The sequence below is a fragment of the Merops nubicus genome, unplaced genomic scaffold (assembly GCF_000691845.1).
Source record: "Merops nubicus isolate BGI_N331 unplaced genomic scaffold, ASM69184v1 scaffold44837, whole genome shotgun sequence".
Taxonomy (NCBI): domain Eukaryota; kingdom Metazoa; phylum Chordata; class Aves; order Coraciiformes; family Meropidae; genus Merops; species Merops nubicus.
This window is the reverse complement of record NW_008620502.1, coordinates 1,213-19,078: the sequence shown is the minus strand read 5'-3', so window position 1 is coordinate 19,078 and position 17,866 is coordinate 1,213. Positions and strand designations below refer to the sequence as shown.

The 17,866-nt window shown below is 41.1% G+C and overlaps 1 protein-coding gene across 1 annotated transcript in view; it reads left to right on the top strand.

Moving 5' to 3' along the window:
- Positions 1-16,471, top strand: part of SHC4 (SHC (Src homology 2 domain containing) family, member 4) — a gene marked incomplete at its 5' end in the record, with an annotated part of 29,279 nt that extends 12,808 nt beyond the window's left edge. The window contains 10 exons of the mRNA XM_008944118.1: positions 1,435-1,498; positions 2,419-2,538; positions 3,990-4,043; positions 7,268-7,319; positions 8,137-8,263; positions 10,237-10,414; positions 11,722-11,782; positions 13,137-13,316; positions 14,796-15,049; positions 15,769-16,471. Coding sequence (XP_008942366.1) covers positions 1,435-1,498; positions 2,419-2,538; positions 3,990-4,043; positions 7,268-7,319; positions 8,137-8,263; positions 10,237-10,414; positions 11,722-11,782; positions 13,137-13,316; positions 14,796-15,049; positions 15,769-15,924 — 1,246 coding nt within the window. The remainder of the gene's footprint in view (positions 1-1,434; positions 1,499-2,418; positions 2,539-3,989; positions 4,044-7,267; positions 7,320-8,136; positions 8,264-10,236; positions 10,415-11,721; positions 11,783-13,136; positions 13,317-14,795; positions 15,050-15,768) is intronic.
- Positions 16,472-17,866: the final 1,395 nt, after the last annotated feature.

Here is a 17,866-nt window from a genome sequence, read left to right as displayed (position 1 = left end):
CTGCTGTTTTCACTCAGAAGATATTAATTACATTTGTATTATTCTGCTGTGGGTGAGGTCTCCATTCATCTGATGGTCTCCAGGTTGAATTTCTCAGGATGTCCTCTGACAGGAAAACTCAACGTAGCATCGCTGATGTTCAGTGCTTTGTGCAGGTAGCCCGTCAGTGTAGCAATGCCCGTGGGGCGCTGAGCAGGGGCAGCAGTGATGCTGCGGAGTGCTGCCTCTGCCCTGGCTTTGCTTGTGATCTGATCTGCTCCCTGGGCGTGATGCAGGGTCCTGCAGGGACCACACACCTCACTGGGCTACCTCTGCTTTGTGGGACACACCTGGATGGAAGTTTTCACCTTTGGGTAGTCTCCTGATATTTTTATGTCTTCTGAACCAAAACTTGCTCAGGAAATTAAGCCCCATGGCATGTTCCTCCCATGCATGTGCCAGGATCTGAAACCAGACAAACTTTCGTACCTAGCTCATTTCCTAATTAGCTCTTTGGATAATAATCCAATAACATAAACAATTAATTAGACAAACTAATTCCCTTAAGAACAAAACAAAATCCCAACCCTTAAAAGTCAGAAATGAGCTGAGAGAGAAAGGCTGAGCCTACACCTTTAGCAGGGCGGCCGAGTGTTCCACTGTATGTCCAAACCAGTCACCTGCCTGAGTGTATGTCAGAACTTTCTTTGTTCAAGTGTGGAAAATAGGTGTAGTGTGCTACCATATTATATTGTGTGGTTTTGGTATAGACCAGTAAACACTGTGAGTGCTTTGTCTTACCCTTCTGCTTCTCTCACTCAGTGGAGCCTGTAGGGAATAGTGGGTGATTGGAAAGGGCATCTAGTTGGGGAAATATTGGACAGAGCTGGAAAGTTATGAACTGAGACCTCAAATTTAAAAAAAGAACTGGAGAAGCAGATTACACCTCCTTTTTTTTTTTTTTCCCACCACTTTTTTTGGTTTTGAAAAAAAAGAGAAGCCGCAAACACCAGGCAGGGCACCTGGGTGGGCTCACTCAGCACAACCCTGCTGCTCTAAATAAGAAGGATTAAGGTAGACAGGATGATCTCCCTGCCCGGTAAGAGATCCATCAGCTGTACCGAGAAAAAGGATTTGAAGGCACTAGGTTGTTGGAGTTTTTTGTGGTTAGTTGATGGGTTTTTGATTGAAAATTTTTCATTAGGTGAAACTGATGTGTTTTATGAAGAAAAAGAATCAGTCCAAACCAGGCTGCTGAATCATTGTCATTTGTTAAATAGGTGGGGTTTTTTCATAGTGGAAGGAAAGAAGAAAGAAACACAACTGTGAAAGACCTTTTAGAAGATTTAAGTGTTTATAAGTAGGCTGATAACAATAAATTGCAGAGTTGCTGACCCTGTTACAGATGATGCAGGTGAAATAATCCAACAGTTTGTGCTGTTTTTCTGTTTGCAGGGAAGCAATAAGCCGATTGTGTGAAGCTGTATCGGGTACAAATGGAGCTATAAAAAAGCGGAAGGTAAATACTATTTTAGCTCAACCATTAATTTTCTGTATCTGCTTTTGATAAGCTGGGTGTATGATTCCCTAACAGGCTTCAGCCTGAGCTGGAGCTAGTGCACATTAATCCTTCTGAGCTTGGTATAACACAAAAGTGCTTGTAGCAGGGCGTTTAGCCTGCTCAGCTTGGGGCTGGGGCCATGGTCAACCTTATTTTTTTCAGGATTAATGCTTTGCCCAGAGTTCCTGCTCTTACCAGCCTTTGCAGTGCCTGGTGCTTTACAAGTTTTTAGGGTCTGGCTGGTAAAATGTCAGAGGTTTTTTGTTGTTGTTTGCGTTTGGTTGTTTTTTTTTTTGTTTTTTCCCCCAATTTAAAAATGGAGCTTATTCACTGGAGGATTAGCTGATTATATATATCTATAAAAAATAAAACATAACTAAAATGGCACTTTTTAATGGGCTGATCACATATTAAATAACTGGGATGCAATGAGTGGCAACATCAGTGGTTGCAGTTGGGTTGTGTCCAGTGAAACTGATTCCCTTCTGTAACAATGGGGCTCAGGAGGAATGAACTTGCTCCTGAAAAATGAATACATGAGAGAAATTCTTGTTTTACTTGGCTTTGTTTCCTGGGGATGAAGCACTTCTGAGTTCAGCATTTTTTACCTGTTCTTAATTACTGAGCTAGATGTAACATTTAGCTCACTGAGATTTTGCTTTAAAACTTTTTCACCATTACTGACATAAAAACTATACCTACAAGTATTGTATTCAAAGCTGGTCTTTGTTAGAAGATCTGTTTGCCTTTGATTAAGCCATTATCCTTACTCCTTTGGAATTCTCAATAAGATATTGTAAAATCTACTTGACTTTTATATGTTTCTGCCTCTGACAGACTCAGCTGACAGCTTCTTTCTTTTGCTTCTTTGTTCAAAGCCTCCAGTGAAGTTTTTGTCTTCTGTACTTGGCAAAAGTAACCTTCAGTTTTCTGGCGTGAATATAAAGCTGACCATTTCAACAAGCAGCCTCACATTGGTTAATGTTGACACACAGCAGGTAGGATACATATAGATCAGTGTTCTTTTCTCCATGCTACTGTATTCTCCTCCTTTTGTGGCTTCTGAAAGAAAGGCTGGGTCCTTGGAAGGGAAAGCAGCACCCTTCCGTCTTCTTGTGCATGCCTGGTAAAGCTGAATTACATGATGGCTCTGAATTTAAAAATGAGAGCACTTTGGAGGATTTGAACATGCAGCATGTGCCCTTGTTGTCTGTGATGGTGTCAACCTTGGGGAGGGATCCATAAGCACTAGGCAACCTGTTCCTCTGTGTGTGTCTATGCCTTTACAGTGCCTAAAAACCAAGGCACTAGTCCTGACTGGAGTTTCTGACAAGTCCTAGGGGAGGGAAAAAAAAATCAGTCATGAGTCAGAGCTTGGCTTTGGGTGTTGTTCAAAGCTGTTTTACAGCTGGGTAATATACATGCATGATCTGTTACACAATGCAAAGTCTCTGGGCTCCATCAAGATGTGTTCCTCAGAGCCTGGATGTGTCCTGGAACTGGGGGAGTGCTCCCTTCTTGGCAGATGTGATGAGGAGCTTCATCCTGCCCACGTGATGCCTCTGTGGGCTGTTGGCTTCAGCTCCCAGTACATTCTCACCCAGGGCCCGCAGTGGGTTTCGCTCCAAGCTGGAGCAGGGGAACATCAGGGAGGTAGTTTTGGCTCACTGGCTCTGAGGAATCACTGCACTGAGCTGATGCTGTGCTGAGCATCAAGCAGCTCTTGGGGGCTTGTCTGCAGCACAGAGGTCTCCTGTCCCTTGGATCTTTGTGCTAGGAGAGTAAGGGTTCACAGCATCAGGTTTCCCTTCCTTTCAGGTGCAGCAGCAATGGGCTTCCCTACGGTGGGTGAAACACAGTGGGGGACTGGCAGCTAAAGTGGGGCCCCTCTAACCTGTTCCTGTTTGTAACAGGCCTAAAAGATGGCTGGGCAGATCTCCTTCCAAGTGCACTGATGTGCCTGATCACTACACACACGGACATGCAGGACACTGTCTTGGAATTCTTTCTAGGTCCTTCATTACTAGGCCTTTGCAAATGGAAAATCCTGTTTGTTCTATTCTTGTGCTGCCACCACGTTTCATTGTGTTCACACCAGACTGCTCCACTGTACTTGATTTTATAGGAAAGAACAGTTGGTCTCCAAAGATTGAGGTAGTGTTTGAAATCAAGAGAGGCTGATGCTTGATCTGACTAGTGTAATTTCTACCAGGTAGCAGTTTGGTGCTGGTGGTGAGAGAGAATATGATCAGAGTACCAGCAGAGCCTGTTTGTGAAACCATCAGCATTATATACACCAGGCATTTAAATAAAATGGTGTTTAATTTTAAAATAAATTAATATCTCAAGACTTTGGAACTTAATTGCTTGCTCTATGAAGGTACATGCTTTGCTGTTTTCTAAATGCGTGGCACATGAGCATGTTTAACCAGTTTGTCATGATTTTCAGATTATTGCCAACCATCACATGCAGTCCATCTCATTTGCTTCTGGAGGTGACCCAGTAAGTATTGATTTATGAAATATACTTCTGCAGGTATAATGAAATTATTATGAGAAGTAGCTGCAAATACCTTGCTTTGTCCCTTTCTATCCACAAGCACCAACAGCATACACTGCACTTCTGGATCGTGATCAGTAATACAAGAGAACTGAGGGACTGAGACTAGAAGGGAGAGGTAGAACAGGCACTCAGTGGATCTTTGATAGATATGTGTAGTTAACTTTCCTGTTTCCCCTCAGTGAGCCTCAGTTCATTCCAAAACCCTCAAGCTTGGGAGTCTAAAACTAAGAACACACGAACATAGAAATTACATCAGTTCTGTGGTCCCTGTAATCCAGTACCTGCCAGAAAAGCAGTCAGCACTGCCACCTCTAAATTTTTAGATAAATTGGGTCAAACAGCTCCTATGAGACAGAGGTGGCATAACCTTCTTCTTCCTGCAGCTATGGGTTTTTCTCCTAGTATCACAGTCGTGAAGTCACTGATGTTTTCAAGCAAGAGGTTTTCTGTCTTCTTCCAAACTTTATTTCAATGACTGTAAGCAGGGAATTTGTCATCCATAAACATGCCCTATTCCTTCTTGGAATCTAAGCAAGCCCAGCCCTGCTAGCATTCTGCATTTCACACTTCATGTGATATGAAAACGGATTTTTTTTAATTAGTTTTGAATTTTCTGCCTGTCAGTTTTGTTAAATGTTTCCCTGCTCTTTGGTTATGAAACAGGGAAAAGAAAAGGCTCTGGGTCATGCTCTTGATAACACTGGGGTGGAAGCCAGTTCCACCTTTGACTGGAAAATGATAGATCTGCCTCTTTGGGTTTAGGAGCAGGGAAGGGGAACTGGCCCTGTGTGTCTTATGGATCTTCTCTGGAGGGCCATGTGAGTGATGTAAAGAGCCCAGCTGCTCTGCTCTGCTCTGCTTAGAGATGCTGCCCAAGCTGCCTGAGAACAACTGGAGCTTTCTGGAGCTGGGCTGGGAAGTGGGGAGGCAGCATCTGGGCAGGCTCTGTGCTGTCAGTCCTGCACCCAGAAGGGAGGTACAGCCCAAGCCTGGTGCCCAAGTACGACATCCTTAAGGACCCCATTTAAAGCTTAAGGTATTCTGAGAGTCTAGGACAGATGCCTATGTTACTCTAACACACCACACAGTACAATACAGTCCTTGGGCTTTGCAGTCCCTTTCTGATGTGGATGTCCAGGTAGCTCCATGAAAGCTGGTGTGCTTTTATGCTGGACATCACCATGCTTCACTTCCAAATTCCACTTTTCTTGATAGTTAAACGATATAAATGTGTCCTTAAGCAGACTTGGTTTTGAAGTATATACCATATCCTAGATTCTGGCTGTGTAGTTTGTCTTTATGTAACATTTCCAGTTTGGAAAATTCAGGGACATGTTTCCCAGTCTCTTCTCAATGGGCTAGATGAGTAAGTCTACAAGGCTTGTTTACCTTTTTTTATTTTTTAAAAAATATTATTATCCTGCATTGGTCTTGTATAATGATCCCATCAGATCTCACAGGCTACACAGGGCTGGGTTTGGTCAGTGCTTAATGGCAGGACCACCACGAGATGTGCTTGTGCACAGATGTGCTGCAGGAAATGGGCTCAGGGATGCAGCTGGTGACACTTTTCTTGCTGGAAGGATATGTAAAATGCAGGCCTTGCTCAGTGGTGGTAACTATAAATCTAGTGGCACTTCACGTAATGGGCACTTTTGGCAGCTTGTTCACGTAATTTTTTCCAAAATTCCCTTTAAATTTAAAGTGAGAGATAGTTTCCATAGGACACATCTTTCCACCTGCCCCTATGTTCAGGGTTTAAGTGCAGTTCACTGTTGCTCTGCACAGTTAGAAGTAGCAACATTCTGCCTGAGAACAAAGCCTATCTGGGCTTTATTTTAAAGCAAAGTCATCCATGCATGTACATAAACATTACAAAGATACAAAAATAGCAGGTGTTGCTCCATTTACTTTAGTTTCTAGTTGCTCTCTGGATCTAATTTATTTTAAAAGTGCATCCTAAAATATTTGCGAGCTTTAAGAAAAACGTGACAGGAAAAGGAAAGAAACTGAGTTTCACTCAATTCACTAGATACAAAAGAAATATTTAGCTTGCTTTGTTTTAATGATACTAACTGTGGAAATTAAAACCAAAATTATCTAGGACAAATTCTGCTGGCCCTAAGACCTGCCTCTCATGTCATTCATTGTGAATTATTAAATTAATGTTCCTGTGCATATTGCAAATGGAGGCCTTGTTTCCTGCCAGCTGATTGCATCTTCCCTCAAGAGAGCCATGCCTTTAAGCTGTGAATTGCATCCTATCTCGCCTTAAAGATCCAAAATAACAAAATGCATCTTTAATAATTAAAAGAATGTTATTCATTACCTCACCATTTTTACTATAACACTGAATTATCAAGCAACCGTTTGCTTTTGCAGTATGACTAGAAATGTTAATTTTTCTGTTCCAGTTCTCTTTTCAGTTTAACTAGAAAAAGTGAGGATTATTTCAGTGTTGGCTGGAAAGAGGATCTGAAACAGACAACTGATTATACTGAGGTTGTCTGATCTCAGCAGCAGCCTTGAGATCCAGAGTAATTTAACCTAATTGCAGCCAGACTAAAATCAGGCAGCAGCAATTTGGATCAGATACCTTTTGTATTCTGCTATATTTTAAAGATCAACTTTTCTCTAATATGCCTTCAAAACTCAGTCTTCATTGGAACTATTCTAACTTGTCCTTTGCAGTATATTGGCACTATTTTATCTTCCACTGACACTGATAAGGACTGTCCCAGCTAAAAGCTGTGACTGGCAGTCACACAGTCCTAATGTCTTACACAGGAGAGGCTTTGAACTCTGTGGGAGCAGCAGGAGAGAGCAGCATTGCCTGCTGATGAGGCATCAGTTGTGTTTCTACTCCCGTTGCAGAGTTTGGAGTTGAATACACAGTTTATTGAAGACCCAAAGAGTGCCAAATGGTCTAGTGCATTTATTACAAGAAAAAGATTCCCGAACAGTTACTGGGTTGATAGCCACCAGTGTGTCACTGATCTCTCCCTTAGCCCACTTTGCTAGCATCTTTGTTTTTTTTTTTTTTTTCCCTGAAAGAAGCATGCTTTTAAAGCTAAGAATATATCTCCCTGTACTCAGTTGCTTTGCTATGGTGGTAGGGTTGTTCATGATGATAGTTTTAAAAACATTTCTCATCTTTCCTATAGGATACAACAGACTACGTTGCATATGTAGCAAAAGATCCTGTTAATCAGAGAGGTATGACAACGATTTTCAGATTGTTAAACACGTTTATATGATTGTTTTATCTGTGTCAAAGAATTGTTTGAGTTTTAAAGTAGAAAATGAACAGCTCAATATTCTGTGCAATTAATGACTTCCCTGTATGGGTACGTGTGATGGTATGCAGGCTGTGACTTTAAATGTCATCTTCTTTGTGCAACAGAGTGTGAATCTGCAGGTCAGCCTAAAGCTGTAGTGGCTGCTGACTCCGTGTAGGAGTACGAGCCCTCCCAAGCCAGCCTTGCCTAGGAAGGAGGAGCAGAGCTTGGCAAGGTGGGCAGCTGCCCTGCTCTTCAGTAATGTCCAGATGAAGAGCCTCATTCACTACCCTTCCCTCATCTAACCCAGACTACTGCCTATGTTGCTGGAGGGCATTGTGGGGTGAGACCTCCCCTCTGGAGCCTAACCCATGGGACAAAATCCCTTTCCATCACTCTCATTATTTGCCTGCAGTACAGGCCTTTGGCTGCTTCTTTCATGCCATACAGCTCTCAGAATGACAGAGCTGATGGCTATGGAGTTGGTAGTGGCAGCTTACAGGATAGCTCACTCTAAGGTGCCATGCATGGATGGCTCAGAAGATTCTTTTATTGAGTTGAATGTGGTAGTATGATTAAAAAATATCCAGAGCAATTTCCTTAGCGCATCAAAAATCTCAGTCTGTCTGATATCCTAAAGCTATCTAAATGCATAATTTCATTCCCAGTTTTTCTGCTGTAAGCAATATAGCTTGTGCCTTTATTTTCTGGTATAAAGTCCATTTACTTAATTAAAGTAAGGTGTCTCTTTGCAGCATGCCACATACTGGAATGCCCCAATGGGATGGCGCAGGAGGTGATAAACACTATCGGGCAGGCTTTCGAGCTCCGCTTCAAACAGTACCTGAAGAATCCAGCTAGCCTGGTTACGTCTAATGAAAGGTGAGCACATTCTCAGTCACCTAACTGACAGTTTCCTTCTCTTTAGTACTGTTTAGGAAAACAATATACTCCAAAGAGTGATCCACAAATAAGATGCTTTGGATATACTTTCTGGACATATGCTAATTGTAATATATGCTGTATGTACAGAGTATAATAGACTAAAATCAGCTTATTCCAGTGAACTTCATTGATTTCCATGACATTTGAACAGAAGCATAACACAGAATTTAGCTGTATTGCTCCTTAGCTAAAACAGCCTTCTCTTAAGTCATGCAAATAAGTTGAACAAATGTTCAAGTTCCTCTGGCCAGGTAAGCTCAGCTCCATAAACACTGAGCACGCAGACACACATACTGAGCCCAGTCCTGACCTATGCCAAGTTAAAGCTTGCTGCAGCTGTGGAAAGTGTGTGGTGGGGGAAAAAAGCCATTTTAATTCACCTTTCTGCTGTTCTGCTCATGCCCTGGCAGCAGTCTCAGATTCCACCTGGCGTGACTTACGTCAACCTCATCTACTGGAATAAACAGCCACCACTTGGCATTTTCATGTATGAAGCCCTGTCCTTGGCACATGGCTTAAAATATATGGCCTAGTTTAATTTCTGGATGGCAATTCCCCATTTCAATTTCCCCTTTTCCATTGCACTGGGAACACAGTTCTTGCTTTAGTTTATGGCTCTCCTCACAGGCTAGCCTTGCCTATTTTTCTCAGCCTTTTCTTTACTGTGACACCAAATTTGATTGACTGCTACCTCCCAGGGGTAGGTGAAGCTGTACTGCTGGTTCACTGTGTCCTGAGCTCCGGGAGTCATGATGCTGTCACCGGTGTGGTGCCGGATGCAGTGCAACAGAACTGGCTCCATCACAGATCAGCAGCCCCATCTCCAGCTCGTATTTACTTTGTGGTATATAGTAGTTCTTGCCATTGCTAATACTGGTCTGTTCTTCCTGGGGACAATAGCCAAAGGAAGAGCCTTTCCTCTGAAACTCTGCTAGTTTACACCACAAGTAAATCAGAGCAAGAAGAGGAGGAGGCTAATTAGATTTCCTCCTTGAGCCTCACCCGCAGCCAGCCTTGGAGAACGGTCCTTATATTGCTGTGTGAATGAGTCACTTCCAAACTACTATGAATCACATAATCAAATACTTGCACTGCATATCACATAATCAACTACTTGAACTTTATCTCTTTCCTGCTTGAGGCCTTTTATCCAATTATATTCTTATTAAACAGAGAAGTAAGATTTGAGACGAGTTTTTTATTTCAGGTCCGGAGACAGTACAGGAAGCACCTAGTGGTTTTGCAGTGTATCAGCTGTACATTTAAACTATCATCGTTCTGGTTTAGCTCAAGAAAAACACTGGGTGTTCTCTGTGTCATTCAGTGTTTTGTTCAAGCTGAAACAGACCAGTTATATTGATTATGGTTATTAAAATCGGGATATATTCCACTCAGGAAAACTACTTTTTTTCTTTTTCTTTTTTTTTCGGTAGCAATATCTGATTTTCTAAAGCAGTTGCAGGCTTGTCTAACTAAATGCCATGAGGTTTTAAATTTCTATTGTAAATGTCCATCTCTCCCACAGCCCCAGCAATCTCTAGATTTACACAGTTGAGACAAGAAGCCAGAGGAAGCATTTTTATGGTTTACATTTTGGACACCTTAATAACATTAAAAGTTTCAATAGGTGGCTCTTACATTTTCAAGTCAAAGAAAAGGGATCTGGGCTACCTGGTGCTAAGAAGCTGGTTGTGCATCCCTGCACCCCAAACTGCAATGACTCCATTTGTAATTCAGGAAGAAGTAACTGCAAAACTAAACAGCTCTGAAAGTTGAGGCCCAAAGCCCTTTACAGCCTCCAAATGGCTAATCTGTGCATTGTGCAATGTGCAAGCACTGGGGATGCTGGCCTACACTAGAAAGCAGTTGATTATATCAGTCGCTTTTTTTTTCCCCCCATCTTTTTTCAGCGAGGCAGCAAATGCTAATGGGTCAGCTGGGAATTCACAGGAGAGGGAGGATCATGAATATTACAACGAAATTCCAGGGAAAGAGCCTCCCACCGGTGGAGTGTTAGACATGCGAATGAGAGTGCAAACAGACCAAAGGGCTAACTGGCTCCTACAGTGCAGAAAGCAATATTACTTGGTGAGTACATCATCTTCTGGGATAACTATTCACTGCCTATTATGGGAATGAATAATAAAGTGTTACTGTGGTGTAACGCATGGCATTAACATCAGAACCAGTTCCTGATTAGCCTGGGAAAGGGTTTTTTAGGTTAGATTTAATGATGCTTAATACATAATTGAATCCCAAAGCACTTTCTGAATATTAACTGGTTTGTCCTTAGAGTACTTTTAGAAGACCAAGTAATATTCCCTTGTTCACTCGTTAGCTGTGGGAAGGAAAAAGATACAGATTTAAATGGCTTGTCTGAGAGAACATCTGCAAAATCTGTGCCCTCCTGGTTGTGATCTGATGAACATTTCATCCTGTCCATTATGCTTTGCAAACTATACATACAATATTAACTGATCGCAGTGTATATACATTAATTACTCTTAGAATGTTTCAGGCAGCTTTGTTAAACCAGCCATAGCAGTGAGAGATGGATATAGAGTCGGGGAATAAAAACCAGTCAGTCAGGGAGTGAAACCGGTCAAGTTCAGACTGGCTGCACAGGCTCCGATGTCTGCTGTACGAGTCCTTGGAAATACTGGCATTCCCTGCTCAGAGGGAGCATTTCCAGGTGTGCCTGCTGGGATCAGTTGGTGCTGTCCAAAACATTGCTGCTCTCAGTGTTGTTGTTGTTGCAACTGCTCCCAGGTTCCTGTGCGTTGATGTGCTACTGCTCCATCCATTTTTCACTTTCTTAACCTAAACCTTATTCCACATCTCTGATGTGGGCCTGGTGGTCTCTGACTCCCCACAGTTCTCTAAGAAGGTGTTTGGCTGTATCCTGAGTTTGTATTTGAAGCTCGCCAGAGCTGTTGCAAGGAGTTACCCTGCAGCATGTAAACATAAATGTCTTTTTAGCATGGAGTGTTTCTTTTTGGTTTTCTGTTCAGTTCTGATGACCTTCTAGTGCTGCTCAGACAACTGTGTGATCATTTCACTTTCAAACCACAATGCCTGTAGTTAGTTCTTATTGCAAGGAACATTTATAAGAAAATGTGACCTTTCTTACCTAGGAGTTATACTGTATATACTAAATCTTAGGTACATAAATGGGCAGATAGCAGTATCTGTGAAGTCTGAGTATGTCCAGGCATGATGCCCCGTGGAAAGAAGAGCATCAGCATGAAATACTATTTGAGGAGATAGGATTTTTTTGGTGAAGAAGATACATGTAGTTATATATATCCCAATTAATTGGTGCATGGATGTTTTAAAGTTACCAGAGCTTTCTCAAGGACTAATTTACATGACTGGTTTTACTATTTTTTCTACAGACAGGCAGTCCAACATTCATCAATATATATGAAAATTGTCCAGAAGAAAACAAAACTGTGGGTATGTATTCTGTTCTCCTTCTTATGCATATGCAGAATTAATTAGAGCAGACTGCTTGGAAGAGCTGCCCTTTGGCTTTCGATACAGTGGTGAAAATTGTTCTACTTAGCGGGTCACTTCTAGTTCCCTAGATGAAGGGCAGACAAAAAAGCCTTACAGCTTTTCTAAAGGCCACTAATCTGTCTTCGTGTCTGCTGGCAGACTTACCCATTTTACTTGTCATGATACTGTACAGTAGCTCTTTGTTTTTTTATTCTCTTTCATAGTCTCTGTTGTTTTATTCCCTTTCATACACTTTGAAAAGGGAAGATACTTTGTTACTTATCAGTCTCTGAAAATACCCCTTCTGCCTACAAATGCTCCATGAGGCCCAAACTATCAGCACTGGGTGGTTGTTCCAGCACAGCCTGTGCCCTGGTGTGCCTGTGATTGTGCCCTTCCCTTGCCTTGGGCAGCTTTGTGCCCGAGATCAATTTGCCTTTAGCTCTCTGAGGCCCCTGGAGATCACTAGTCTCCCTCCCTTTCTGGACTCCCCTTGCCCCAGCTGATGCCCTGAGCACATTTCCTCAGCTCCTGTCTTTCACTGCATAATGTGGTCCTTTTGGAATTCCCACCTGCGGTGCTCTAAAGCGATCCATTACACTGTCTGCAGGGGATAGTTCAGTTTCTTGTGTTATTTCTGATTTAAGGAAAGGAGAATCAAATGGTTTCTACAAAGAGGGTGAACAATAAAAGAATGAATGAATAGATCTATGAATAAAATGCTTGCTAAAGAGCAAAAATATGCATGCTATTTGGCTAGCTGAATTGCTATTATTTTCATACCCTGCAGGGGATATTCTGTGAGCCTGTTCCTAGGCTTGGGTCCTAACCTGACAGATGTGGCTTTGGCTCTCCAGGCAGAGCCACAAAGCACCAACCTCCTCCATCTTCCCTGCTCCACCAGAATAGCAAGAGAGAGAATTGTTCAGCTTCCCACAAACTTTTATTTTTTTGTGGTGCAGAGGGGAAGTAAAGGGCTTTGCCACAAACAAACCTATATGGCTTGTGTCTCTGTAGAGTCATATGTATTAATTTCTTTTCAGTCAGTGGGGGGTTCAGTGCTGACACTAACTGAAGCAGAACTGAATCAGTGTGGAACATTTTTTCAAACTTCATTCTAACTCATTTTGGATAGTGTACCTTATGCCTCCTAGCCATAAGGAAAAACAAGTTCATCTGCCAACTTTTCCTTATGAAGTATTTTAATGGGATATATAAGGACAACAATGTTCCTATTTCAGCTTTTACAGTTATTTTGAGTTTAAAATTAAAAGAGAGAATGAAATCTGTGCATACTATATACTAATTGCAGGTAACTGTGGTGAAAGATCGCAGAAGACAAAAAAAGAGGCAACATTATTGAAGCCTGCCTACAAACCAGATCTTTTTGATGACCCATGTTACATCAACACACAGACCCTGCAGCCTGCAGTCTGTACAGCCCGCGGTACAGCAACGGCACAGAGCCATGGGAGCCCACTGCGTCAGGCCAGTAGGTTCCCACTGCAATACCATATCCTTCTAAGCTTTGAAAAGAGAGAGGGTCTTAGCAGTGGCATGCGTGGAGAAAGATTTTGGTTTCCCCATAAAAAATCTAGAAAGGATAGGATGGGGAAGAAATCCTTCCTGGTTATGTGTTTTTTTTTTTCTTTGTTAAATTCAAGACAAAGGGGATTAAAGTAGTGATGACAAGCAAGCAGAGTAACCTTTCCTCTTCTGTAGTTGATTGATGACAATAAACAGTATTCCATAGATAATAAGCAAGTCTACAGGATGGTGTGAAAGCTTGGGAATGGACCATACATCAAGTAAGAGCGTTTTCCTATATGCTCAAGATCTTAATCACTCTAAGGTGGAAGTGGCCTCAGATGCCTTTGCTTCACAGGCAGTAGCATGCAAGGTCAAAGTCAGATTGTTACAACCATCTTTTTCCAGTTCCTGCATAAGTGACCATGGAATCCCATCCAACAATTTTTAAATCAAACTGTTTGATCAGCAGTATCTGTTAAATGTATGTCAAATTATCTTGATTTACAGACTCAAAGTGATGGTTATCCATAAAGTGACTATATAGTTGCTATGAATTGTCCCCATTATGGAAGATACCTTATTTATTAGATTTGCCTTTTATAGTTTCCCACCGAGTATTTTCTCTGTCAGAGTTGTCCCTGCAAAAGAAAGTGGGCAAAGGACTGCACAGAACCACGGTAAAGGAAATCTGTGACCTTTGAGACTTTTCCAGCCCCAGGCTGTGTTATGCTTTAAAAGGAACTGGCTGTATCCTGAGGAGCATTAGGTTGCACAATTCCATTGAAGAAGTGGTATCCTCTTCTTTTCCTTTGAAAATTCCTGCCTGTGAATTATATGCAGTATGACTGGCTGTATCCCAAACCACCCAGTTTTGTTAGTACATTCAGTAATTGTTCGTTTTTTCACAGCAGATGCATCATGCTGTAATCCTTCCCTCCTGGCTACGTTGGCCCTGTTGTCTTACATTCCTGCACAGAGCTGGAGCCATTCAACACGAATCTCCCAATGAACCATGGCAATCTCTTCAGAGCTTGCTAAGGAAGAAAGAAAAACTAGATCTTAAAAAAAAAAAAAAAGGCTAAAACTCAACAAAAATTTTCATTTTACAGGCAACATTTGAATTTTTAATACAATCAAAGACATACAAACTCAAAACAGTAGAGCATCAGAAAAATTCCTGTTTCCAATCTGTGTTGCCTAGCAACCCAAAGCTTTCCCATTGAAGGTATGGGAGGAGATGGTGTGATAATTTTACCTAATGCGCTGGCGAGCTGTCAGCATTCATGTGTGCACGTTCTTACAGTTTGTAAGCTTGGTTTGACCACAGCTTCAAGGCTGAACCGTTTGAAATTTTAAATTCTTATAAAAATACTGTCTCACATCCTTTTAGGATGAAGTTCCAGATGCCATGTCCAGTACATTCCCTTTCATTTAATTTTAGAGTTACCGGAAGCTGTTCAGCAGAGTGCCACAAGCAACACAGCTGGTCTCTCTGTTCTGCCACAAATAAAGCAACAGCTAAAGAATGAAGATTGTTACCATGGCAAATTAAACAGGAAAGCAGCAGAGAGCCTCTTAGTCAACGATGGGGATTTTCTGGTGCGAGAGAGCACAACATCACCTGGTCAGTATGTCCTCAGTGGACTTCAGGGAGGGCAAGCAAAGCATCTGCTCTTGGTGGATCCTGAGGGCAAGGTAGGAACACTTCATATACTGAAATTTTAGGGCTGCTCAGATATTTCAGTCAAAATGCATGGCTGCATTCCAGGAAGTGGAACTGACCTGATTCCATCCAGGTTAATTTATATTTAGCCAATGACTTCAGTACGTTTGAAAGTTCAGTTCAAGAACTTATAAGCATTGAAGTACTGTGGAAGTAGAAGTGAGGTATTTAAATGTTGTTGTTAGTCCAGGTGCTGCTGATTATTTTATACAGTTAATACATCCTTTGAGTCATCATTATATTGCTAGAAAAAAGCCCTAACATTAGATAATGCGAGTAACAAACTTTTGGATACAGAGAAGGTAGAGCTGTTTTTTTGTCACTTCAATCCTCTTCTAGCCCTGAGCAGAAGTGAATAGCACTCTTGAGTAACATCTCTGAGGAGAGTAAACCAGAAAAGTAATCCTCAGGAAAAAAATATATATCACTTCTGTGGAGAAAAAGAAAAGAGTGGTTTCATTCCCCTTAGCTGAGTCAGCCCAGTTTACATGCAGCCTCCTTAACTCTGCCCTCTGCTTTCTGCGTCAGCTAATGGTAGGTCCAATGATGGGTCTGAGTTGCTGTCTACAGCGTAATAATCCTGCTCCAGTGAGTTCAGTGGCTTCGACACCTTTTGACTTTAAGTAGGCTCATGTCCAACCAGTTATAAGCACAATCTAATATAAATATATTCTTTTGCTTCTTTTATTAGGTGAGAACCAAAGACCATATATTTGATAGTGTGGGTCATCTTATTCAGTATCACATGGAAAACAATTTGCCAATCATCTCTTCTGGAAGTGAAGTGAGCTTGAAGCAGCCTGTAAGGAAAGAGCCTAATGTGGCACACATGCAATATCACAAATAATCCCTTGGATCTCACAAATCCCAAAACGATTCATATTTGAAAACTGTACCAAGAACTTCCTGCTATGAAGACAATTCAGAAAAGTATAGACTGCACTTTCTGCTGCTGTTCCAGAAGATACCCTTTTGTGTGTGTATGTAAGAATATATGTATATGTGTATATCTATGTAGATCTATAGAGATCAACAAGCATAGTTATATAGATATATATAATCTTAACGAAATTACACCTTCAGAGTGTGAGATTCATTTGTGAGAAGGTATTTTAGACATGCACAAATGTCACTTTCAAGGTCATACTGAATCAGTAACTATTTAAAAGCACAATTAAACCTCTACATGCAAAAGCTCACTTGAACGAACTGCTGGAACATTAGTACGTGCCTTTAGCATAGAGTTATTGAAAACCAATATTATTTATACTGAATTAGTTTTGGGTGGTTAAACAAACATGTCTAAGATTTTAACTGTTTGCCAAAACAAATACAATTTGAATACTACTAAAATGCCATCTGCTTTCCATAGACACTAACAATTTCATTTTGCTTGTAACAGCACTTTACTAGCAAGTAACATTTGCAATGAACAGCATTCACAATATGGAAAGGTTGTCTGGTTTCTTAATCACTTTTTATCACTGACTACTCAAAGATTTTAGATGATGCAGCATTTACAAAGTTGAAATTAATATATGTAATATAATTTTGGAATAGAACTTGTTAAAGGACAAGCATGCTAGATCCTAATATTTTTGTCTTGCATATGATTTTACTATTATGACCAATTAATACTGGAGACATCTCTTTTTAAAGGTAGGCAAAATATATTTTCATTGATTGCATAGTTGTTTACAAACTAGAGAAGCTGAAAAAAACTAACTAGACATTTTGAGACAAAACTATTTAAAAGACTGTTTGAACTTTGCATGAGCCCTTACCAATGTTCTTTCCAAAACAAGTTACAATTTTCCCTTCCTTCATGTAGAGTCCATTTGTTCCTAAACATGGAAAGAAGTCTTTTAAAAGAAACCTATTAATTGTTTTGCCACAATAAATATTCTAAATAAGAGCAATCCTATTCAGAGTGAACAGCTATTTCTTGGCCTTCCTGTTGAAGAAAGATTTAATAAGTAACTAAAGAAAGACAAGTGGGGAGGATTTGGGGAATGAGCTGGTAGTCTGGGTGACAGCCTGAGAAAGTTGTCCTTTCAAGATAAGCAATGTCTTCTGGCACGAGTAGGGACATTCTCTCTGTCTCCCAGCCCACCAGCTCAGTTCCATAAGGCAGACAATTGTTGTGGAGTTCAGCAACTGCTGGAAGACTTGGCTATAATAAAAATAGATTCTGTTCTTTTGCCTGTGTTCATGTTAAATGGGACACTATAATAAGAACTCTTTCCTCTAGAAATCAAGAGGTGTCACATATACATAAAATTATTGAAGACATAAGCCTCCTTGGGGGCAAAGTATGATGTAAAAAGAGCCACACTTAGTGCTGACTAAAAAACATCCTTATTCTTATTCTCAGCTAATTAAATGTCCTTCCTTGATAATAGCATGATTAACATGCTCAATTACATGTACTGAAGCAGTGAGAAGCTTTAAAACAGTAGTTGAATTCCTTGCTAGTAGTCTGGCATTACTGATACCTCAAGCCTTTGGCCTAAAAGCTCAAGGTTATGCCTGTTCTACCCTGTGTGAGGGTTTCTCCTGTGAAGAAGGTCCCCAGCAAGAGCTCATGGTCAAGCTTTGCGCCACTGCAGGGGTAGTGGGCAAGAAACTAACTGGAATATTACATCCCTGCAGAGTACCCTTTCTATTCTCATATCTTGCCAAACTTCATATGCTTGACGTGACTTTGTTGAGCAAAGAAGGAAGAAAAAACAGCTACTTCTGTGGCATGGCAAGGAGAGAAAAAGACCTGCATAGGCCAGTTTGGGTTT